A 24968-nucleotide genomic window follows, 5' to 3' on the forward strand; every position below is an offset into this window, starting at 1 on the left:
TTCCATAGTTTGGCTATTGTAGACATTGCTGCTATAAACATTCGGGTGCACGTGCCCCTTCGGATCACTACGTTTGTATCTTTAGGGTAAATACCCAATAGTGCAATTGCTGGGTCATAGGGAAACTCTATTTTTAATTTCTTCAGGAATCTCCACACTGTTCTCCAAAGTGGCTGCACTAACTTGCATTCCCACCAACAGTGTAAGAGGGTTCCCCTTTCTCCACATCCTCTCCAACACACGTTGTTTCCTGTCTTGCTAATTTTGGCCATTCTAACTGGTATTAGGTGGTATCTCAATGTGGTTTTAATTTGAATCTCCCTGATGGCTAGTGATGATGAACATTTTTTTATGTGTCTGATAGCCATTTGTATGTCATCATTGGAGAAGTGTCTGTTCATATCTTCTGCCCATTTTTTGATATGATTATCTGTTTTGTGTGTGTTGAGTTTGAGAAGTTCTTTATAGATCCTGGATATCAACCTTTTGTCTGTACTGTCATTTGCAAATATCTTCTCCAATTTCGTGGGTTGCCTCTTTGTTTTGTTGACTGTTTCCTTTGCTGTGCAGAAGCTTTTGATCTTGATGAAGTCCCAAAAGTTCATTTTTGCTTTTGTTTCCTTGGCCTTTGGAGACATATCTTGAAAGAAGTTGCTGTGGCTGATATCGAAGAGGTTACTGCCTATGTTCTCCTCTAGGATTCTGATAGATTCCTGTCTCACGTTGAAGTCTTTTATCCATTTCGAGTTTATCTTTGTGTACGGTGTAAGAGAATGGTCGAGTTTCATTCTTCTACATATCGCTGTCCAGTTTTCCCAGCACCATTTATTGAAGAGACTGTCTTTTTTCCACTGTATATTTTTTCCTGTTTTGTCGAAGATTATTTGACCATAGAGTTGAGGGTCCATATCTGGGCTCTCCACTCTGTTCCACTGGTCTATGTGTCTGTTTTTATGCCAGTACCATGCTGTCTTGGTGATCACAGCTTTGTAATAAAGCTTGAAATCGGGTAACGTGATGCCGCCAGTTTTGTTTTTGTTTTTCAACATTTCCTTAGCAATTCGGGGTCTCTTCTGGCTCCATACAAATTTTAGGATTATTTGCTCCAGCTCTTTGAAAAATATCGGTGGAATTTTGATCGGAATGGCATTAAAAGTATAGATTGCTCTAGGCAGTATAGACATTTTAACAATGTTTATTCTTCCAATCCAAGAGCATGGAACAGTCTTCCATCTTTTTGTGTCTTCTTCAATTTCTTTCATGAGTGTTCTGTAGTTCCTCGAGTACAGGTCCTTTACTTCTTTGGTTAGGTTTATGCCCAGGTATCTTATGGTTCTTGGTGCTATAGTAAATGGAATCGATTCTCTAATTTCCCTTTCTGTATTTTCATTGTTGGTGTATAAGAAAGCCACTGATTTCTGTCCATTGACTTTGTATCCTGCCACGTTACTGAATTGCTGTATGAGTTCTAGTAGTTTGGGGGTGGAGTCTTTGGGGTTTTCCATATAAAGAATCATGTCATCTGCGAAGAGAGAGAGTTTGACTTCTTCCTTGCCAATTTGGATACCTTTTATTTCTCTTTGTTGTCTGATTGCCGTTGCTAGAACTTCTAATACTATGTTGAACAAGAGTGGTGAGAGTGGGCATCCTTGTCGTGTTCCTGATCTCAACGGGAAGGCTGAAAGCTTTTTCCCATTGAAGATGATATTTGCTGTGGGTCTTTCATAGATAGATTTTATGAAGTTCAGGAATGTTCCCTCTATCCCTATACTTTGAAGCGTTTTCATCAGGAACGGATGCTGGATTTTGTCAAATGCTTTTTCTGCATCAATTGAGAGGACCATGTGGTTCTTCTCTCTTCTCTTATTGATTTGTTCTATCACACTGATTGATTTGCGAATGTTGAACCAACCTTGCAACCCAGGGATGAATCCCACCTTGTCATGGTGGATAATCTTTTTAATGTGCTGCTGGATCCTGTTTGCTAGGATCTTGTTGAGAATCTTTGCATCCATATTCATCAGTGATATTGGTCTGAAATTCTCCTTTTTGGTAGGGTCTTTGCCTGGTTTGGGGATCAGGGTAATGCTGGCTTCATAAAAAGAGTCTGGAAGTTTTCCTTCTGCTTCAATTTTTTGGAACAGCTTCAGGAGAATTGGTGTTATTTCTTCTTTGAAAGTTTGGTAGAATTCCCCAGGGAATCGGTCAGGTCCTGGGCTCTTGTTTTTTGGGAGGTTTTTGATCACTGCTTCAATCTCATTACTAGATATCAGTCTATTCAGGTTGTCAATTTCTTCCTGGTTCAATTTTGGGAGTTTGTAGCTTTCCAGGAATGCATCCATTTCATCTAGGTTGCTTAGCTTATTGGCATATAACTGTTGGTAATAATTTCTGATGATTGTTTCTATTTCCTTGGTGTTAGTTGTGATCTCTCCCTTTTCATTCATAATTTTATTGATTTGGGCTTTCTCTCTTTTCTTTTGGATTAGTGTGGCCAATGGTTTATCGATCTTATTGATTCTTTCAAAAAACCAGCTTCTAGTTTCATTGATACGTTCTACTGTATCTCTCATTTCTACCTCATTGATCTCTGCTCTAATCTTGATTATTTCCCTTCTTGCATGTGGAGTTGGTTTGATTTGTTGTTGATTCTCCAGTTCTTTAAGGTGTAGAGACAGCTGGTGTATTCTGGATTTTTCAATGTTTTTGAGGGAGGCTTGGATGGCTATGTATTTCCCCCTTAGAACCGCCTTTGCTGTATCCCATAGGTTTTGGACCGAGGTGTCTTCATTCTCATTGGTTTCCATGAATTGTTTAAGTTCATCTTTGATCTCCTGGTTGATCCAAGCATTCTTAAGCAAGGTGGTCTTTAGCTTCCAGGTGTTTGAGTTCCTTCTGAAATTTTCCTTGTGATTGAGCTCCAGTTTCAAAGCATTGTGATTGGAGAATATGCAGGGAATAATGTCAGTCTTTTGGTATCGGTTGAGTCCTGCTTTGTGACCCAGTATGTGGTCTATTCTGGATAAGGTTCCATGTGCACTTGAGAAGAATGAGTATTCTGTTGTTTTAGGGTGGAATGTTCTGTATACATTGATGAGGTCCATCTGGTCCAATGTTTCATTCAATGCTCTTATTTCTTTATTAATTTTCTGCTTCGATGATCTGTCTATTTCTGAGAGAGGCGTATTAAGATCTCCTACTATTATTGTATTCATATCAATATGACTCTAACTTGATTAATAGTTTTCTTATGTAATTGGGTGCTCTCATATTGGGGGCATAGATATTCACAATTGTTAGATCGTCTTGGCGGATAGTCCCTTTAAGAATTATGTAGTGTCCTTCTGTATCTCTGACTACAGTCTTTAGTTTAAAATCTAATTTATCTGATATGAGAATCGCTACTCCGGCCTTCTTTTGAGGCCCATTGGCATGAAAGATGCTTCTCCATCCCTTCACTTTCAGTCTGGGTGTATCCTTAGGTTCAAAATGGGTCTCTTGTAGACAACATATGGATGGGTCCTATCATTTTATCCAATCTGCAACCCTGTGTCGTTTTATGGGTGCATTTAGGCCATTCACATTGAGAGTGATTATTGAGAGATAGGTTTTTATTGACATCGTGTTGCCTTTGAAGTCTTTGTCTGTAGATTGTTTCTATATTTCTGTTCAATGATATTCTTAGGATTTTTTTTCTTTTATAGGACCCCCCTTAATATTTCCTGCAGTGTCGGCTTGGTGGTTGCATAGTCTTTTAAGCCTTGCCGGTCTTGGAAACTCTTTATCTCTCCATCCATTTTAAATGTCAGTCTTGCTGGATAGAGTATTCTTGGTTGCATGTTCTTCTCATTTAGTACTCTGAATATATTTTGCCAGCCCTTCCTGGCTTTCCAGGTCTCTGTGGAAAGGTCTGACATTATTCTAATGGGCTTTCCTCTGTATGTAAGAAGCTTCTTTGTCCTAGCTGCTTTTAAGAGGGTCTCTCTTGAAACATAATTCCCCATTCTAACGATAAGGTGCCGTGAGGACTTTCGAGAATCTAAAATCTTGGGAGGAAATCTCTCTGCCTCTAGTACATGAACGTTGTTTCCATTCGTGAGATTGGGAAAATTTTCATAGACAACTTCTTCCACTATATCTTCTAGACTTCTTTCTTTTTCTTCCCCTTCAGGGATTCCAATAATTCTGACGTTGGAACGTTTCATGGCATCGTTTATTTCTCTGATTCTGTTTTTGTGGCTTCTGAGCTGTTTGTTCCAGGCTTCCTCCTGATCCTTTCTCTCTATCTGTTTGTCCTCCAGATCACTAATTCTATCTTCTGTCTCAGTTACCCTAGCTTTTAGAGAATTTAGATTAGATTGGAACTCATTGAGAGCATTTTGAACATCATCCCTGGTGGCTTTCAGTTCTGCCCTAACATTGTGAACATCATCCCTGGTGGCTTTCAGTTCTGCCCTCATCAATTCTGTTTGATCATCCATGGCTTTCTCCAACCTAGCTATTGCCTGGATAATTGTTAGTCTGAATTCCTTTTCTGACATATTGTCTATGTCGATAGCCATTAGCTCTGTTGCAGAAGGCCCATCCTCTGTATTTTTCTTCTGTTGGGTATTCTTCCTCCTAGTCATTTTGGAAAGAGATGACTGAACAGATGCAGCTGGACTTATTGATTGTGGTGCAGTCAAGGTGCACCTGGAATGCTTCTGTGCAATCAGGGTTCCCCACCCAAATGAGAGAAAAAAGATATAGAGAAGAAGAAAGAAAAGAAAGGGAAAAGAAAAAAGGAAAAAAAAAAGAGAGAGAGAGAGAGAGATAGGGAAAAACGGGAAGATAAAAGAGAAGGCTCAGCCCAAATGGGCCACAAGGTAAGATTTGTGGAGTATACAAACAAAAACAGACAGGCAAAAAGAGTGATAAAAGTATATGACAAGAGAAAAAAATATGTATATATAAGCAAAAAAAAAGGGAAGAACCTCATCAGAAAGAACCCCAAGTATAAGGTTTATATATTATCAGGACAAACACAAATTCACAGAAACACTGACAGAAGGAAAAATTGGGAGAATGGTTATAGATTCTCAGTGTGGGTGAGGAAGGTTATTTTGATTCTTCCTGAAGGTATCTTGATGTTTTTGTTAAGGGACTCAACTTTCCTAAGTTACAGGGGGATTAGAAACTGGTTTGCCTATAGGGGTAGCATTGATTGGGGAAAGGGGATTACCTTGAAGTTTAACTCTATATGTATAGTAGAAAATAAAAATTAAAAAAGAATAAACTAGACTAAACTAAGTTAAAATTAAAAAAGAATTAAAAAAATAGAAAAACAAAAGAAAAACACGGGTGTATGTATCAAAAAGTTCAGGTTAGAAGGTTATTAAAGAATTTGATGTACTGGACATCTCAGTGTGATGGTAAATAGGTTAAAAAATTATCTGTATGTATAAAAAAAAAGAACCAGAATATTGGTAAAGAGTTAAAAATAAAAGTTGTATTTATGAAGTAGTGGTGATTGTTCTCTTGTAGTCTTTTTTTTTTTTCTTCCTTCCTGGTTGGTTTTCTGGGGGAGGGGCCTGCCACGTGGGTTTTCAGACAATGATGTTCCCTGAGTTAGGTCCTCCCACTCCCCTCAAGGGGGTGAGCTCTTTTTTTTTCAGGAAACTGTTTTTTTCAGTCTTTTGTTTTCTGGGGGTTTTTATGTTCTTTCATCTGCTTTCTCTCGCCTTGACAGCTTTTGATGGTTTTTGGAGGTTTAGAGGAGAGCAAACAGCACCCCGACCTCCCTCTCAGAGAGAAGCCTCAGACTGTTTTGCAAAAGCTGCTGGCAGAGTTGGTTCTGAGTCACTGTCCCTGGGGATGCAGGAGCTCCTCGTTGTACCCAAAACCAGGGCAGCGGTGGCTGTCTAGGCAGCTCCAGACCGCCAGAGAGGTTCTGAGCAGAGATCGCACACTGAGATTTCCCCGCTGTCCCGGGCTGGGAATGTCTGGTTTTTCCGGCTGCCAGAGCTCCAGGCTAGCGCCTATGAGCACCTATCCCAAGGGAGGGTGTGGGACGCGTGCGTTTCAGGATTGCCGTCTGGCCAGGCTCCCAGCCCCTCACAGGAGCCAGACCCCACTTGTTCTCGGGCGCGCTGGCATTCAGGTGCACTGGCGGCTCAGGGACAGAGACCTGATTTCTCCGACGCACTTTCTCTGGCTCCACGCCAGGGGAGGCTGTCCTGGGTCCGGGGACTTAGGTCCCTGACCCTAACCGCCCAGGTTCCCACTATTACCCCCCGCGATCCTTTGCTGTTTGTTTTTGAGTGCTTTCAACCAGACTCCAAGTTAATGCTGGTCCCCAGACGCAGAGCACTCTCGTGTTGGGGTGTTACTTTCCAATCGGTCACCTCTGGTGGCTCCCTCCCCCTTTTGTTTATCTTCCGATATCAGTCTGACGTTCCCAGTCTGCTTTACCTGCCACTGGCATCTTCTCCTCCTGTAGAGATCCAGACGTGTATAATTCTGATCTCAGGCTGATTTCATGGGTGGTCGGAGTTCTTTGGTAGGTAATCAGCTCACTTTAGGGTACAGGTTGAAATGGTGCCTCATCCTACTTCCCCGCCATCTTGACTCCCCTCCAATAGTTCATTTTTGCCCTTGCTTCCCTTGCCTTTGGCGATGTTCCTAGGAAGATGCTGCTGTGGCTGAAGTCGAAGAGGTTGCTGTCTGTGTTCTCCTCAAGGATTTGGATGGATTCCTTTTCACATTGAGGTCCTTCATCCATTTTGAGTCTATTTTCGTGTGTGGTGTAAGGAAGTGGTCCTTTTCATGGACTATTTTTAAAATGTATTATATAGAAATAAATTTGAATTTAGCAAGCACAACTTGTGACTTTCTCTCAAAAAGATATGTCAGAAAAAAACAAATATATGCTTTCACTCATTGAATTTAAGAAACAAAACAAAGGGGAAAAAAGACAACCAAAAACAGGCTTTTACAGAGAACAAACTCTTGATGCCAAAAGTGCGGAAGGGAAATGGGGGAATGTACACCTGAAACTAATGTAATACTCTATGGTAATTATACTTGAATTTAAAAATACAATAAAATTAAAAGTTTAAAAATATTTTAATTAACTTTCCATTGTAGCTCTTGGAGTTAATAGTTCATAGAATTAATTAGAATATTAAGCTGTTATTAGATATATTAATTTAATATATGTCATATTAATATATGTCATATAGATATAATAATTTAATAAATGTCAGAACTTTCTAATAATCTAAAATTTATTTTATGCTATATTATTTGTTAATACTGTTTTCCTATTTCTTTCTTTTGAAATTTTTATTTAAATTCTAGTTACTTAACATATAGTGCAATATTGGTTTCAGGAGTAGAATTCAGTGATTCATCACTTACATAAAACACCTAGTGCTCATCGTAATAAATGCCCTCTTATGAGGCTGCATGAGTGGCTCAGTCATTTAAGTGTCCCACTCTTTATTTCAGCTCAAGCGATGATCACAGGATCCTGGGATCAAGTCCTGCCTCAGGCTTTCTTTCCTCCCTCTGCCTTGCTCCCTCCACACTAACTGTACTCACATGCACAGTCTCTTTCTCTCTCTCTCTCTCTCTCTCTCTCTGAAATAAAGAACTCTTAAAAAGAAAAATAAAAAACAAGTGCCTTCCTACTACTCATCACTTATCTAGCCAATCTCCACCCACTTCCATTCATCAATCCCCAGTTTGTTCTCTATCTTTAAGAGTATCTTATGGTTTGTTTCCTTCTCCCCCCACCATATGTTCATCTGTTTTGCTTCTTTAAATTCCACATATGAGTGAAATCATATAGAACTTGTCTTGTACTTTTCTTATTTCACTTAGCATAATACACTATACCTCCACTCATGCCATTGCAAATGGCAAGATTTCATTCTTTTTGATGGATGAACAATATTCCACATTATATATCTACCACATCTCTTTTATCCATTCATCATTCAATGGACATTTGGGCTCCTTCCATAGTTTGGCTATTATTGATAATGTTGCTATGTTAGGGAGCATGTATCCCTTTGAATTCATATTTTTATGTTCTTTGGGTAAATACACAGTACTGTGATTATGAGATCATAAGCTAGGTCTATTTTTAACTTCTTGAGGAAACTCCATATTGTTCTCCAGAGTGGCTGCATTAGTTTGCATTTCCATCAAAAGTGCACGAGTGTTCCTTTTCCTCCACATCCTCCCCAACACTTGTTTCTTGATTTTTTTTTATTTTAGCCATTCTGACAGGTGTGAGGTTGTATCTCATTGTAGTTTTGATTTGCATTTCCCTGATGATCTCTAATGTTAAGCATCTTCTTATGTGTCTGTTGGCCATCTGCATGTCTTCTTTGGAGAAATTTCTATTTATGCCTTCCACCCATTTTTTTTTAAATTTATTTATTTGACAGAGAGAGATCACAAGTAGACAGAGAGGCAGGCAGAGAGAGAGAGAGGGAAGCAGGCTCGCCGCTGAGCAGACAGCCCGATGTGGGACTCGATCCCAGGACCCTGAGATCATGACCTGAGCCGAAGGCAGCGGCTTAACCCACTGAGCCACCCAGGCGCCCCATCTTCCACCCATTTTTAACTGGATTATTGGTTTTTAGGTGTTGAGTTGTATAAATACTTTATATATTTTGGATACTAATCTTTTAACAAATATGTCATTTGCAAATTCCTTCTCCCATTCTATAGGTTGATTTTTAGTTTAGTTGGTTTCCTTCACTGTGCAGAAGCTTTTAATTTTGATGTAGTCCCAAAAGTTTACTTTTGCTTTTGTTTCTCATGTCTCAGGAGACACATCTAGAAAGAAGTTGCTATGGCCAATGTCAGAGAAATTATTGCCTGTGCTACCCTCTAGGATTTTTATGGTTTCCTGTCTCACAGTTAGGCCATTAATCCATTTTGAGCTTATTCTGTGCATGGTGTAAGAAAGTGGTCCAATTTCATTCTTTTGCATATAGCTGTCCAATTTTCTCAAGACTGTTGAAGAGACTTTTTCCCATTGGGTATTCTTTTTTCCTTTGTTGGAAGATCACCATATAATTATGAGATTATTTCTGGGCTTCTATACTGTTCCATTGATCTAGGTGTCTATTTTTGTGCCAGTACCATGTTGTCTTGATCACTACAGCTTTGTAATAAAACTTGCAGTCTGGAATTATATCTCCAGTTTTATTTTTCCTTTTCAAGACTGTTTTGGCTATTCAGGGTCTTTTGTGGTTCCATACAAATTTTAGGACTGTTTTTTTCTAGTTCTGTTTAAAAACAAAGTGCTGTTTTGATAAGGATTGCATTAAATCTGTAGATTGCTTTGGATAGTATAGACATTTTAACAGTATTTGTTCTTCCAATCCATGAACACGGAACGTCTTTCCATTTCGTTGTGTCATCTTCAATTTCTTTCATCAGTATTTTATAGTTTTCAGAGTACAAGTTTTCACCTCTTTGGTTAAGTTTATCCCTAGCTACTTTATTATTTTTGGTGCAACTGTAAATGGGATTGTTTTAATTTCTTTTTCTACTGCTTGATCATTAGTGTTTAGAAATGCAACAAGCTTCTATACATTGATTTTTGTATACTGTGACCACACTGAATTCATTTATCAGTCCAAGTAATTTTTTGGTGGAGTCTTCAGAGCTTTCTTTATATAGTATCATGTCATCTGCAAATAGTGAAAGTTTTACTTCTTCCCTATCAATTTGGATGCCTTTTATTCCTTTCTCTTGTCTGATTGCTTTGGCTAGGACTTCCAGTACTATGTCAAATAAAAGTGAGAAAGGACATTCTTGTCATTTTCCTGACCATAAAGGAAAAGCTCTCTTTTTACCCATTGAGGATTATATTACATTAGCTGTGCGTTTTTCAGATGTGGCCATTATTATGTTGAATCGTGTTCCCTCTAAACACACTTTGTGAAGGGTTTTTATCATGAATGGATGTTGTACTTCATCAAATCCTTTTTCTGCATCTATTGAAATGATTGTATGGGTTTTATCTTTTATTTTATTGATGTTATATATCATGTTGATTGATTTGCAAATGTTGAACAATGCTTGCAACCCAGGAATAAATCCCACGTGATCGTGGTGAATGCATTGTTTGATTTGGTTTGCTAACATTTTGTTGAGGATGTTTGTTGAGTTGTTCATCAGGAATATTGGCCATAGTTCTTTTGTAGTGTCTTTATCTGGTTTTGGAATCAGGGTAATGCCAGCCTCATAGTATAAATTTGGAAGCCTTCCTTCCATTTCTATTTTTTGCAAAATTTTGAAAAGTATAGGTATTAAACTTTCTTTAAATGTTTGGTAGAATTCACCTGTAAAGCCATCTGGTCTTGGGCTTTTGTTTTTTGGGGATTTTTTTTTTTTTTTTGACTACTGATTCAATTTCATTGCTGGCAATCAGGTTGTTCAAATTTGCTATTTCTGGTGTCTATTTTTGTGCCAGTACCATGGCAGTGGGCTTTCTGGTTCAACTTTGGTAGTTCCTAGGGATTCATCTTTTTCTTCTAGGTTATCCACTTTGTTGACATATAATTTTTCATAATATTCTCTTATAGTCCCTTGTATTTCTATGGTGTCAGGAAGTCATGCACACACAAAAAGAAATAATTTATGACCAAAAATTATAAAGTAGAATTTATAGGAAATATTAAAAAATGGCACAATAATCAAATAACAATTCATTATGATTTTGAGTTGAGCCAAGATAACATAGATAGACCTATTTCTTTAAGTGAAATAAGTCAAGCAGAGAAAGATAATTATCATATGGTTTCACTCATATGTGAATAGCACATAGGACCATAGGGAAAGGGAGGAAAAACTGATGGGGAAGAAATCAGTGAGGGAGACAAACTTTGAGAGACGCTGGACCCTGAGAAATAAACTGAGGGTTTCAGATAGGTGGAGGTGGGGAGATGGGATAGTGAAGTGATGGGTATTAAGGAGGCACATGTTGTGATGAGCACTGGGCATTATATCAACTAATGAATCAAATACTACATCAAAAAGTAATGTAGACAAACCATAAATGACTCTTAATCTCACAAAACAAACTGGGGGTTGCTGGGGGGAGGTGGGGTTGGGAGAGGGGGAGGGGGATATGGACATTGGGGAGGGTATGTGCTATTGCGAGTGCTGTGAAGTGTGTAAACCTGGCGATTTACAGACCTGTACCCCGGGGATAAAAATACATTATATGTTTATTAAAAAAAAAATTGGAAGGGGAGGCGAACCATAAGAGACTATGGACTCTGAAAAACAACTTGAGGGTTTTGAAGGGGTGGGGGTGGGAGCTTGGGGGAACCAGGTGGTGGGTAATAGGGAGGGCACGTATTGCATGGAGCACTCGGTGTTGTGCAAAAACAATGAATACTGTTACACTGAAAAAAATAATTTTTTTTAAAAAGTAATGACATACTACTATATGTTGGCTAACTGAACATAATAATAAAATAAAAATATAAAAACTTACACTAAAAAAAGAATGAATGTTAGGCAAACTATGGTGTATTTGTGTAATGGAATATTTCAACACTAAATATGAACCATTGATACATGTGGCTTTCTAGACAGATCCCCAGGATATTATGCTGGCTGAAAAAAACTAATCTCTAGAGATTTTTAGATAATTCTACTAATATAACATTCTCCAAGTGACAAAATTATAGAGATAGAGAACTGATTAGAACAGAGCATTAGATATACAAGGGAAAAGTATGACTCAAAATGAAGCCATGACAGAGTTCCATTTTGGTAGATGGAACAGTTTTGTATTTTGAATGTGATGGTGGTTCCATGGTTATACATGTTATATAATTGCACAGAACTACACACAGACATGCACACACATACATGTTCTTGTAAAACAAGATGAAATCTAAATAAGGTTTCTACCAAAGTCAATTTCCTGTTTTTTATATTTTACAGGTTAAAGATACTAAGACAATCTGGGTGTAGGATAGACAGGACCTCTCTAATGTATTATACTTTCCATTAAAGTATAGTTACTTCAGAATTAAAAAGTTTAATTAAAGAAAAAAAAAGACCACCAATAACTGTGGCTAATTCTGTGTAAACAAATTCTGTGCAATGGTTTTCCTTCTTTATATTTTTCTCCATTTCAAAAATTATTAAAGATATAGTATCTTTAAAATTTATATTTCTATTAATTTCATAATATTAAGACAGTAAAAAATGCTGTAAACATATAAAATACTGGAAATACATGTTCTCAAATATAAAGAGAATTTATCTCTAGGTGATAATACTATGAATGATTTTTTTCCTTCTCTGTATTTTTCAGTCATTTTTTATGTCTGTGTATTATTTCAAAATGAAAAATTGCATTAATTTTAATAAATCAAATAAAATTCAGCCAGAAAATATAAAATAAGGAAGCACTTTAGAACTGATGTAAATTAATCACCACAAAATGTGTTAAGCAAAAAAAAAAAAGTGCAAAAGCATTTATAGTATGTAATACTACTTTTTGTTTAACAAAGGAGGTATAAGAAATGTACACATCTGCTCCATTGTGCAAAAAATAAAAGGTAAGATAACTAAAACTAAAAAACTACAATAATAGAAACTAATAATGAAAACTAATTGTTTCTCTACTGGGAGTAGGGGAGAGAAATGAGAATGGATAGAAGGTTTACAGGGATGGGAATGGAGTAAAGAGATAAGAATGATAATTCTCTGAGTATAACCATATATAGTTTTGAGTCTTTTTAAAAATTTTTTTAAAGATTATTTATTTGGGAGAAAAAGAGCACATGTGCACAGTAGTGGGGGGGGTAGGAACAGAGGGAAAGACACAAGCAGACTCATACTGAGCACAGACCCAGTCTCAAGGCTCAATCTCACAACGCTGAGATTTCAACCTGAGCTAAAATCAAGGGTTGGGCACTTAACTGGCAGAGTCACCCAGTTGCCCTTATAGTTTTAAATCTTAAAAATCATTTTGTATTTCACATATCAGAAACTAAGCTTAAAAAAAGAATAGGACAGGGAGAAATCCAAAAACCTTACTGTTTTTCAAATGAACACTCTAACCACATTAAGGAAAAAAAATGAATAAACCCCAAATAATTCTTGAATAAAATATTTTTACATATACTTCAGGCTAAGGGCAAGAAGAATTTCACAGTGGAATGAGCTAGCAATTCTGAGATAGTTTAATGTGTATTCCAAAGGCATCCAAGGATGGAATTTATATAGATAACTGTCAAAGAAAGTGTCAAAGTATATCACTATCATAAAAAACAGTCAAAAATAAGTAAAGATATGAGGATAGAATGAAACCTATATTGTGGATTCAATTTGAAAGTATAATTTTGACCTCATGCTTTGTAATATAGATATGTATATATAGAAATATATATACAAGATATGAGTGTGAGTATATATACATGTATACATATATAAATATATTCATGTATATGTATCTATATGTTTTCATATGCTTGAATCCTATGTAGATATAGATATACATTTCCTAGCTCTATCTATTGATGGGGCCAAAAGTGACACTCCCAATAGCAGAAAGGAAAATTAATACCTAGATCTTGGTTTCTAAATACTATTTCCCATTTCAATGAACCAGGGTTCCTTGGAGAATGGCTGATTTTAGGAACTGGGGCAGGAAACATTCAGTATCAATGTAGAACATCTTGTGATTCTAGAAAGTAAGGAAGCACTCAAAAAGAAAAAAGAAAAAATGGACATTGGGGAGGGGAGGCGAACCATAAGAGACTATGGACTCTGAAAAACAACCTGAGGGTTTTGAAGGGTCAGGGGTGGGAGGTTGGGGGAACAGGTGGTGGGTGATGGGGAGGGCACGTTTTGCATGGAGCACTGGGTGTTGTGCAAAAAGAATGAATACTGTTACGCTGAAAAAATAAATAAAAAGGGAAAAAAAAAAAAAAAAAAAACTCTCACAATGTTAAGAGTTTGCCAAAGAGATACCAGTTGACTGAAAGAACTCCCAATGGCCAAAGTTAGAAAAACTTGAACAATGAAATCAATAAAGTAGTACTGGATTATAACCCAGACCATAATAACATAAATATCCAAGAGTCTACAATGTTACAAATAAATGACTGAATAAATAAATGGAGAACAGACAAAGCTTTGGTGCAGAGGAATTAAAAATAATTTATGTAACTACTGAGCCCCCAAGAAAGTGAAATATAACTTCCTACTCCTTAAGTATGGGCTATGCAAAGTAACTTCTTTCAGGAAAGTACAATATGGAAAGGAAAGTAAAGAGTAACTTTACAGTGAGAAATTTGACAAATATTACCTCAGGCAGGTGATCAAGGTTAACATCAACACTTGATAATGATATGATGAAAGATATTTTACCTCTGAGGTCTTCCTCCCAAAAATACATAAACCCAGCCTAATCATAAGAGAAACAGCAGACAAATCTTAGTATGAGGGACATACTACAGAATACCTGACCAGATTTTGAAACTGTCAAGGCCATCAAAAACAAAGAAATTAGGAGAAACCGTCACTGTCAAGAGAAGTCTATGAATACATAATTGATAAATGTAATGTGGTATTCTGGGTGGAATCCTGGAAAAGACATTAGGTAAAAGAAATCTGAATGAAGTGTGGAATTTATTTAATATAATATATAAACATTGCTAGTTAATTAACTATAACAAATGTACCATATTACTATTAGATGTTAATAACTGGGAAAATTGGATATGTTGCTTATGGTCAAGAGTTATATTATGTTCTAAAACTGGATGTGGTGATACATTAATCAAAAGCAATGAATTATATATATCATGAATGACTATTATAGTAACAATATTTCAACAAGGCTGTTTAAAAATGAATTGCTTGGTGTATTGTAAAAAATAATTGTTAAAACACTTGAAATTTTGTAGTTCTAATTACCATCTCAGGACCACACACAGTGCCATCTTGTACAAATGTATCATCTCTATCTTCAGGATTTTCATATGTTGTCCATGAATTTTTAGGTAACTTTTCATTGAGTCGAAATGTAGATACACATATTTCATCTTGGACATGTGTATAAATCACAGATAAATTTGCACGTGATATTAATGTTTTGTGTGGCCAGGCACAAACTAATTTTCCACATAGAAGATTACTAGAATCATAGGGCAGAGAAAAAATTCTCTTATTATTTACTGAAATAACATAGATTCCTGATATACCTAAGTTAAAAAAAAAAAAAGTCTTACTAATTTAACTCCAGGTGTCAATAATATTCTCTCCGAAAACTTTTTGAGCACACTGATTTATGTATGATGTGGCCATTTTTGTTCTGTGAGCCTATGTGCTAAGGGAAAAATTAATGATACCTGCAACCTGACAGCCCTGGTCTGTCTTGTATTAGCTTCTTAAATTTGAGCAAATCACCAGTCTTCAATTCTTTCATTAGTAAAATAAAATAAATAATTCTCACTACAAATATCATTGTTGTAACATTATAGGCACTGAATACATATCATTTGTAGGCAATGGGTAATACTGTTCAGTTCAGATCATAAAACAAGAAACCTGTGATAAACTGCCATATATTCTAGGATTTTAGCAATAAATAACCTCCATCCCAAACAAAATTATAAATTTGTAAATACATACGGATAACTGCAAAAATCTCGGCCACAGTTTCCATATCTATCTCCTCTTGTATTTACTTCATCATAACAAGCAAATGGACCACCTCTAGAAGCTAAAAGAAAAAAAACTTATATAAATTACAGTACATAATTCCAATAATCATTGTAGAAATAAACTCACTTTGGAAATTAATAATGTGACAGCTAAGGAGGTTTATAATTACCTAGCATTAAAAAGTTGCTCAGGTAGCTTTGGGGGAGGCAAGATGACAGAAAAGTAGGGACCCCATTTCAATCAGTCCCCTGAATTTAGCTGGATATCGACCAAACCATTCTGAACACCCACAAAATCAGCCTGAGATGTAAGAATATATATCTAGATCTCTACAAGCAGAAAAGTGCTGCCTGTCACAAGGTAGGAATGGCAGAGTTATGAAGCTTCAGGGAGATATTGGAAGATAAACAGAAGGGTGAGGGAGCCTCCATAAACTGGCTCCTGGAGAGTGATATAACACCAGAGCGCAAAAGTGTCCTGTGCCAGGGTCCGGACAGTAGTAATGGCTGGGAAAGGGCTTTAGTGCAGTGTCCAGGCAGGATTCAGGAGCTGCAGGTGCATGCACGAGCCTGGGACCCTGGGAAGTTTTAGAAGTACAAAGGGCGAACAGACATTTCTGCAAAGAAGACATCCAGATGGCCAACACACACATGAAAAAGTGCTCCACGTCACTCGGCATCAGGGAAATACAAATCAAAACCACAATGAGATACCACCTCACACCACTCAGAATGGCTAAAATTAACAAGTCAGGAAATGACAGATGCTGGCGAGGATGTGGAGAAAGGGGAACCCTCCTCCACTGTTGGTGGGAATGCAAGCTGGTGCAACCACTCTGGAAAACAGCATGGAGGTTCCTCAAAATGTTGAAAATAGAACTACCCTATGACCCAGCAATTGCACTACTGGGTATTTACCCTAAAGATACAAACATAGTGATCCGAAGGGGCACGTGTACCTGAATGTTTATAGCAGCAATGTCTACAATAGCCAGACTATGGAAAGAACCTAGATGTCCATCAACAGATGAATGGATAAAGAAGATGTGGTATATATACACAATGGAATACTATGCAGCCATCAAAAGAAATGAAATCATGCCATTTGCGACGACGTGGATGGAACTAGAGCGTATCATGCTTAGTGAAATAAGTCAATCGGAGAAAAACAACTATCATATGATCTCCCTGATATGAGGACATGGAGAAGCAACATGGGGGGGTAGGGGGATAGGAGAAGAATAAATGAAACAAGATGGGATTGGGAGGGAGACAAACCATAAATGACTCTTAATCTCACAAAACAAACTGGGGGTTGCTGGGGGGAGGTAGGATTGGGAGAGGGGGAGGGGGCTATGGACATTGGGGAGGGGAGGTGAACCATAAGAGACTATGGACTCTGAAAAACAACCTGAGGGTTTTGAAGGGTCAGGGGTGGGAGGTTGGGGGAACAGGTGGTGGGTAATGGGGAGGGCACGTTTTGCATGGAGCACTGGGTGTTGTGCAAAAAGAATGAATACTGTTACGCTGAAAAAATAAATAAAATGGAAAAAAAAAAAGAAATACAGTATAACACATAAATGAAACTAGAAGCTGTTTTTTTGACAGAAACAATAAGATCAATAAACCATTGGCCACACTAATCCAAAAGAAAAGATAGGGACCCAAATTAATAAAATTATGAATGAAAAGGGAGAGATCATGATTAACACCAAGGAAGTAGAAACAATCATCAGAAATTATTATCAACAGTTATACACCAACAAGTTAAGCAATGTAGATGAAATTGATGTATTCCTGGAAACCTAACTTCCAAAACTGAATGAGGAAGAAACTGACAACCCGAATAGACCAATATCTAGTAAAGAGATTGAAGCAGTCATCAAAAACCTCCCAAAAAACAAGAGCCCAAGCAGAAGACATGAACAGACACGTCTCCAAAGATGACATACAAATGGCTAACAGACACATGAAAAAATGTTCATCATCATTAGCCATCAGGGAGACTCAAATCAAAACCACATTGAGATACCACCTTACACCATTTCGAATGGCCAAAATTAATAATACAGTGAACAACATGTGTTCGAAATGTGGAGAAAGGGGAACACTTTTACACTGTTGGGGGGAATGCAACTTGGTGCAGCCACTTTGGAAAACAGTGTGGATATTCCTTAAGAAGTTAAAAATAGAACTTCCCTATGACCCTGCAATTGCACTATTGGGTATTTACCCCAAAGATACAGATGTAGAGAAGAGGGGGGCCATCTGTACCCCATGTTCATAGCAGCAATGGCCACAGTTGCCAAAGTGTGGAAAGAACCAAGATGCCCTTCGACAGATGAATGGATAAAGAAGATATGGTCCATATATTATGCCTCCATCAGAAAGGATGAATACCCAACTTTTGTATCAACATGGACAGGACTGGAAGAGATTATGCTGAGTGAAATAAGTCAAGCAGAGAGAGTCAACTATCATATGGTTTCACTTATTTGTGGACCATTAGGATTAACATGGAGATATGGGGAGATGGGAAGAAGTAAATTGGGGGGAATTGGAAGGGGGAGACAAACCATGAGAGACTGTGGACTCTGAAAAACAAACTGAGGGTTTTGGAGAAGAGGGAAGTGGGAGGTTGGGTGAGCCTGGTATTATGGAGGGCATGTATTGCATGGAGCACTGGGTGTGATGCATAAACAATGAATTCTGGAACACCAAAAAAAAAAAAAAAAAGGCCCAGGACCTGACCAATTCCCTGGGGAATTCTACCAAACATTCAAAGAAGAAATAATACCTACTCTCCTGAAGCTGTTTCAAAAAATAGAAATAGGAGGAAAACTCCCAGACTCTTTCTATGAACCCCGCATTATCCTGATCCCCAAACCAGGCGAAGTCCCCATCAAAAAGAATTTTGACCAATATCCCTGATGAATGTGGATGCTAAGATTCTCAACAAGATCCTAGCTAATAGGATCCAACTGTGCACTAAAAAGATTATCCATCATGACCAGGTGGGATTTATCCATGGGATGCAAGGGTGATTCAACACTCACAAATCAATCAATGTGTTAGAACAAATCAATAAGGGAAGAGAGAAGAACCACATGGTCCTCAAAATTGATGCAGAAAAAACATTTGACAAGATACAGCATCCATTCCTGATTAAAATGTTTCAAAGTGTAGGGATATAGGAAACATTTCTCAACTTCATAAAATCTCTCTATGAGAAACCCACAGTAAATATCATCCTCAATGGGGAAAAGCTGACAACCTTCCCTTTGAGATCAGGAAGACAACAAGGATGCCCACTCTCACCACTATTGTTCCACATAGTACTAGAAGTTCTAGCCTCAGCGAACAGACAACAAGAAGAAATAAAATGTATTCAAATTGGCAAAGAAGAAGTCAAACTCTCTCTCTTCACAGATGACATAATACTTTATTTGGAAAACCCAAAAGACTCCACCCCCAAACTACTAGAACTCATACAGCAATTCAGTAATGTGGCAGGATACAAAATCAATGCACAGAAATCAGTTGCTTTCTTACACACTAACAATGAAAATGTAGAAAAGGAAATGAGGGAATTGATTTCATTTACTATAGTACCAAGAGCTATTCGATACCTAGGAATAAACCTAACCAAAGAGGTAAAGGATCTTTACTCGAGGAACTACAGAACACCCATGAAAGGAACCGAAGGCACAAGAAGATAGAAAACCATTCCATGCTCATGGATCAGAAGAAAAAACATTGTTAAAATGTCTATACTGCCCAGAGCAACCTATACTTTCAATGCCATTCTGATCAAAATTCCACCAGCAATTTTCAAAGAGGTGGAACAAACAATCCTAAAATTTGTATGGAACCAGAAAATACCCTGAATTGCTAAGGATATGTTGAAAAAGAAAAACAAACCTGGGGGCATCACGTTGCCTGATTTCAAGCTTTACTACAAATTTTTGATCACCAAGATAGCATGGTACTGGCAAAGGCTCAATCCCAGAATCCTGAGAGCAGGACCTGAGTCAAAATCAAGAGAAAGGAACCCTTGTATACAGTTAGGAATGTAAATTGGTTCAGCCACTATTGAAAACAGTATGGAAGTTCTTCAAAATCTTAAAAATAGAACTATCATATGATCCAGCAATTCCACTTCTGGGTATTTACCCAAAGGATTTGGAATCATGATCTCAAAAAGGTATGTCCACTCCTATGTGCATTGCAGCCTTATTCACAATTGCCAAAATATGTAAATAATCTAAGTGTCCATTAAGGAATAAAAGAAAATATGGTATATCTTATTCAATGTTATATAATGTGATAAAATGTGATATATATTATTCAACCATGAAAACCAGAAATTCCTGCCATCTGAGACAATCTAGATAAACCTTTAAGGCATTATGCTAAATGAAATATATCAGACAGAGAAAAATAAATCTTATATGATATAAATATATGTGGAATCTAAAAAGCCAAACAGAGAAACAGGGAGAAGTTTGGGGCTTTGTGTAGTAAAAATAGTGAAATGTTAGTCAAGGGTACAAACTTCCATTTATAATAGTAATACATTCTGGAGATCTAATGTACAATATGTTGGTTATAGCTAATAAATACCATATTATATACTTGAGAGTTGCTGAGAAAATAAATCTTAAAAATTCTCACCACAAAAAAGAAAGGGCAATTATATGGCAGAATGGAGGTTTGACCAATGCCATTTGCTAATCATTTTGCAATATATGAATGTATCAAATCAACATGTTGCATGCCTTAAACTTACACAGTATTTTATGTCAATTATATCCTAATAATGTTAGAGGGAAAAGATGTACCAGAGAGAAAAAGACACAAGCAACATGGCAGTGCAGGAAGCCCTGGACTCTCCTTCACACTCACAAATTCACTGATTCAGCTTCAATTCATGGATTAGTTTTGTGATGAACTCTAAATTAAATGAAAGAATTCCTTATTCTGGGAGAATGCAAAACCAGACTCACCAAAGCCAGTAGGCAGATTCAAGACACCATCTCATCAGCAAACTTACCACAGTGCAACCTTACAAGCAGGAAGAGACCATCTAGCTTTCTGCTTCACCCAGGAAAGAAGGATTTGCTTGGAGGTCCAATATGGGTACATTTTCAAGGGGGCTACCCAAAGACCTGGAATCTATATTTCCAGTTCTGGTAGCTCTGATGATGTTTGGATGTCCAGGCACTATAGGGATGGCAGCTTGAGCTAGTAGTCATCAGTGGTACTCCTTCCACTCACCACCAAGTGAGTGGATAAATAATCCCAGCTCTCAGCTTCCCCCTTGGGATGCAAAGACTTGATCCATTCATCCAGAGCCCCAAGTACCAAACAGAAATCATGAAGCTGACAACACACCAATAACTGAAAAATGCACTAGAGGGGTTCAATAACAGATTAGATCAAGCAAAGGAATGATCGGTGAACACGAAAAGAGGTTACTGGAAAATATTAAGAACAGCAAACAAGATAAAGAATGAGAGTGACTTAAGGGACTTATGGGGCACCATCAGTGGCACTAATATATCCATTATGAGAGTTCAGGAGAGGAGTAGAGAAGGAAAGAATCAGGAAGCATTTTCAAAGAAATAATGGTTACAGAACTTCCCAGTTAGAAGAAGGAAATGGATATCCAGATGGAGAAAGACCAAAGAACCTCATGGGCCCAGAGAAATCCATAACAAGACACATTATAATAAAATTGTAAAAATTCGAAGACAAGGAGAGAATTTGACAGTAGGGAAAAAAGTGAGTTCTTACGTACAATGGAACCCCCATAAGGCTATGAGGGAATTTTTCAGCAGAAATCTTACAGTCCAGAAGGCAAGAGGATGATACTCAAAGCACTGAAAGAAAAAGCCGCCAACGAAGAATACTCTACCAGGTAAAACTGCCCTTCAGAAATTAAAGGGAGATAAAATTGTTCCAGACTAAAGTTAAATGAGTTCATGACCACTAGACCTCCCTTCCACAAAATGCTAAAGATAGTATTGCCAGCACTGTGGTGGCATAAGGAATCCCTCTTTTTTGTGCCTCCCTTCTAATAAAAAATCCACATATATTTATTATATACCAGGTCAATTTTAGATACTCAAGGAAGAACAGAAGTTTGAGAAAAATGGTTCCCAATCTTTAAGATATTAAAGATTTAGATGTAAATACATAAAACATGATGTTAAAAGAGCTAACGGGCTTCAGAGTAAGGAAATACTGCAACAAAGCTTTAAAAAACTTTTAGCTGGGTTGCCTAGGTGGCTCAGTAGGCTGTGTCTGACTTCAGCTCAGGTCATGATCTCAGGGTTCTGGGATCAAGCTCCATGTAGGGTTCCCTGCTCAGCAGGGAGTCTGCTTGTCCCTCTCCTCTGCCCTTCCCCTGGCTCATGCTTTCTCTCACTCTCTCCCTCAAATAAAAATAAAATCTTTTTTTAAAAAGGCTTTTTAGCTGAGTTATTTTAAATAATATTAAAAATAGATAAGATAATGTCTACATATAAAATGAATTTTTTTTCTTTCCACAAATTTTATTGTGTTAAAATACACACAAAATAAAGTTTGCCATCTTAACTATTTTTAAGTGTACAGTTTAATGGTATTAAATACATTCATGTTGTGTAGCCATCACTACCATCCATTCATAACTTTTCATCTCATAAAACTGAAACACTATACTTATTAAACAATAACTCTCCATTCCTTCTCCTCCTAAGTCCCTGGAAAATACCATTATATTTTTATATCTATGACTTTGACTATCAGATCAATAGAATCATAGAGTATTTGTGTTTTTGTGACTGGCTATTTCACTTAGCAAAATTGTCCTCAAGATTCATCCATGTTATAGAATATTGCAAAATTTCTATCTTTTTAAATGCAGAATAAAATTCCACTGTTTGTATATACCACATTTTTCTTTTTCCATACATCTATTGATGGACACGGGTTACTTCCAAATTTTAGCTATTCTCAATAATGCTGCTATGAACATGGGTGTACAAATATCTCTTCCAGACAGTGCTTTCAATTCTTTTGGTTATAGTCTCATAAATAGGACAGTTGGGTTAAATAGTAATTCTATTTCTAATTTTAGAGGAATAATCACCTATTTTTCACAGCAGCTTATATCATCCCCACCAACAGTGTACAAGGATTCCGATTCGTCTACATACTCACCCATCTTTTGGGTGGAGTTTTATGTGGGTTTTTTGGGTAGCCATCCTAAGGAGTGTGAAACTCTGATTTTGATTTACACTTCCCTACTGAATAGTAATGTTGAGAGATAGGTTTTTGGAGAAATACTTATTCAAATTCTTTGCCCATTTTTGAATTGAACTACTTGTTTTTTGTTATTGAGTTTTAGGAGTTTCTATATATTCTGGATATTAATTTCTTATCAGATACATGATTCATAAATAGGTTCTTCCAATGAAACTACAAAACATCCAGAAAGCAATTAATAAGATGGCCCCTTGTGGGGAGCTAGATAACTCTGTGTTAGGAACTGTTCTGTGTATTGTAGAATGTTTAGTAGAATGCCTGACTTTTACTTTCTGGAAGCCAGTAACAATTCTGCCCCAGTTGTAAAAACCAAAAAGGTCTGCAGGCATTGTGTCTAGTAAGCAACGGTCATGAATTCTGCTAAATGTACTGCAATGGACAGAACAATTTTCCTTATTCCCACCTCTCACAACAAAGATTTATCTGGCCTAAAATATCAATACTCTTGCCATTGAGAAACCCTGATGTGACTGTTGGGTTTGTACCCACATTCCTCTAGGTGTACCCAACTTAATTTGGTGACAAATATCCCTAATAATGTATGTGACTTTACAACTAATGAGACCTCCCACCTTTTAAAGGATAAACATCACCACAAACTAACGATGCTAAAACTTTAACATCATTTTATATTATATCTAAATGCTAAGTTTCTGCATGTGTAGAAATAACACGGAAGAGACTACCACAGGAGCTACAAAACAAAACCTACAAAAACAAAATTTCCTAAGGAACTTAAAAAAGGACACATTTTACCCTATAAGCATATTTTGGCCAGAAACTAATAATTTAGTGGCACATAATGATTTGTGTTAGGTTTGTGAATAAGATTTTATTGACTGTTACATATAAATCATGTATCATTCTTATCTTGGAAAGCTAATGACTTCTTCAGAATTCTATTAAGCCCTACTCAAGAACATTCTGGTTAACCAGTGTCCATGGCAGATCACAGATGACCTAGTCAAAGAATTTTAGTTCATTTGGATTGAAATACAGTTATGGTTGAGGAAAAATGTTCAACTCCAAAGTTTTCAATTTCCTTTTGCCCCCAAGCTCTGTAGGAGGCTCACAAAATCTGATTGTTTTTCAAAAATAAATACAAAAGCTAATTGATAGGCCCAGACTTATCATTTCCTAAATGCATTAACACAAGTAGTCACTAGGACTGGAGAGACATTTCTTCAAAATCAAGATGCTTTAGATGTTATACTTATCTCCAACAAATTTTTAATACTTTGGGAGAAGATGATTGTACTTAAATACCTATAGTTCTCACAGACAGCTTTAAATCACTCAAAATTACTGCTAATACTAAAGAAACATTAAACAAGATAAATAACTTGGGGTATACCTAGTTGACATCCCACTATATGGATCTACATTTATCTGACTAGCACTGCAATTTAGTTTCCCTATTTTACTTAGGGAAAACACTAAATCATGGATCTGAAGTAATTTTCTGTTTCTCCTAATTTTACTGGCCATTTGCTTGTATCTCAATTATGTTTTAAATATTAATGTCACCATTGCTTGCTAGACAACATAAATATGATTCTGATAGAAAAGCAGAACAAAATTATAATATCACTAAAACCTCTACCTCATCTCTTCCTTAAACTCCTGTCATTCATATAAATTTGCATAATACTTAGGTAGGTACACAATATCTATGACCTGGCACAGGAAGGCCTTAAGGGAGGACTGAGAATAAAACATTTTGCTCTCTCAAAGAACATGAACTGTATGTTAAGAAAATTGTATATTTCAGTGAAGCTAATGATCTACACATTTATAGGAAGGTATCAAACTGAACTACACCTGTCATAAACTGAAATACTCATTCATGAGCAAGCCCCTTCGAACAGACCCACACTTGAAATCCACACAATTAGTTATTAGTCCTGCTTTGTTCTAGTAAAAACTTTGTTTCATTTAAGCCTAAACTAAACACCAGCA

The 24968-nt window shown here is 37.0% G+C and overlaps 1 protein-coding gene across 1 annotated transcript in view; it reads right to left on the reverse strand.

Annotated features, from left to right (window-relative positions):
* LOC123936948 (disintegrin and metalloproteinase domain-containing protein 5-like) overlaps window positions 1-24968 on the reverse strand; it is a 160432-nt gene that overhangs the window by 15314 nt on the left and 120150 nt on the right. The window contains exons 15-16 of the mRNA XM_045997443.1: window positions 15667-15757; window positions 14950-15169 (exon numbers count right to left, since the gene is read on the reverse strand). Coding sequence (XP_045853399.1) covers window positions 14950-15169; window positions 15667-15757 — 311 coding nt within the window. The remainder of the gene's footprint in view (window positions 1-14949; window positions 15170-15666; window positions 15758-24968) is intronic.

The sequence above is a fragment of the Meles meles genome, chromosome 2 (assembly GCF_922984935.1).
Source record: "Meles meles chromosome 2, mMelMel3.1 paternal haplotype, whole genome shotgun sequence".
NCBI lineage: Eukaryota > Metazoa > Chordata > Mammalia > Carnivora > Mustelidae > Meles > Meles meles.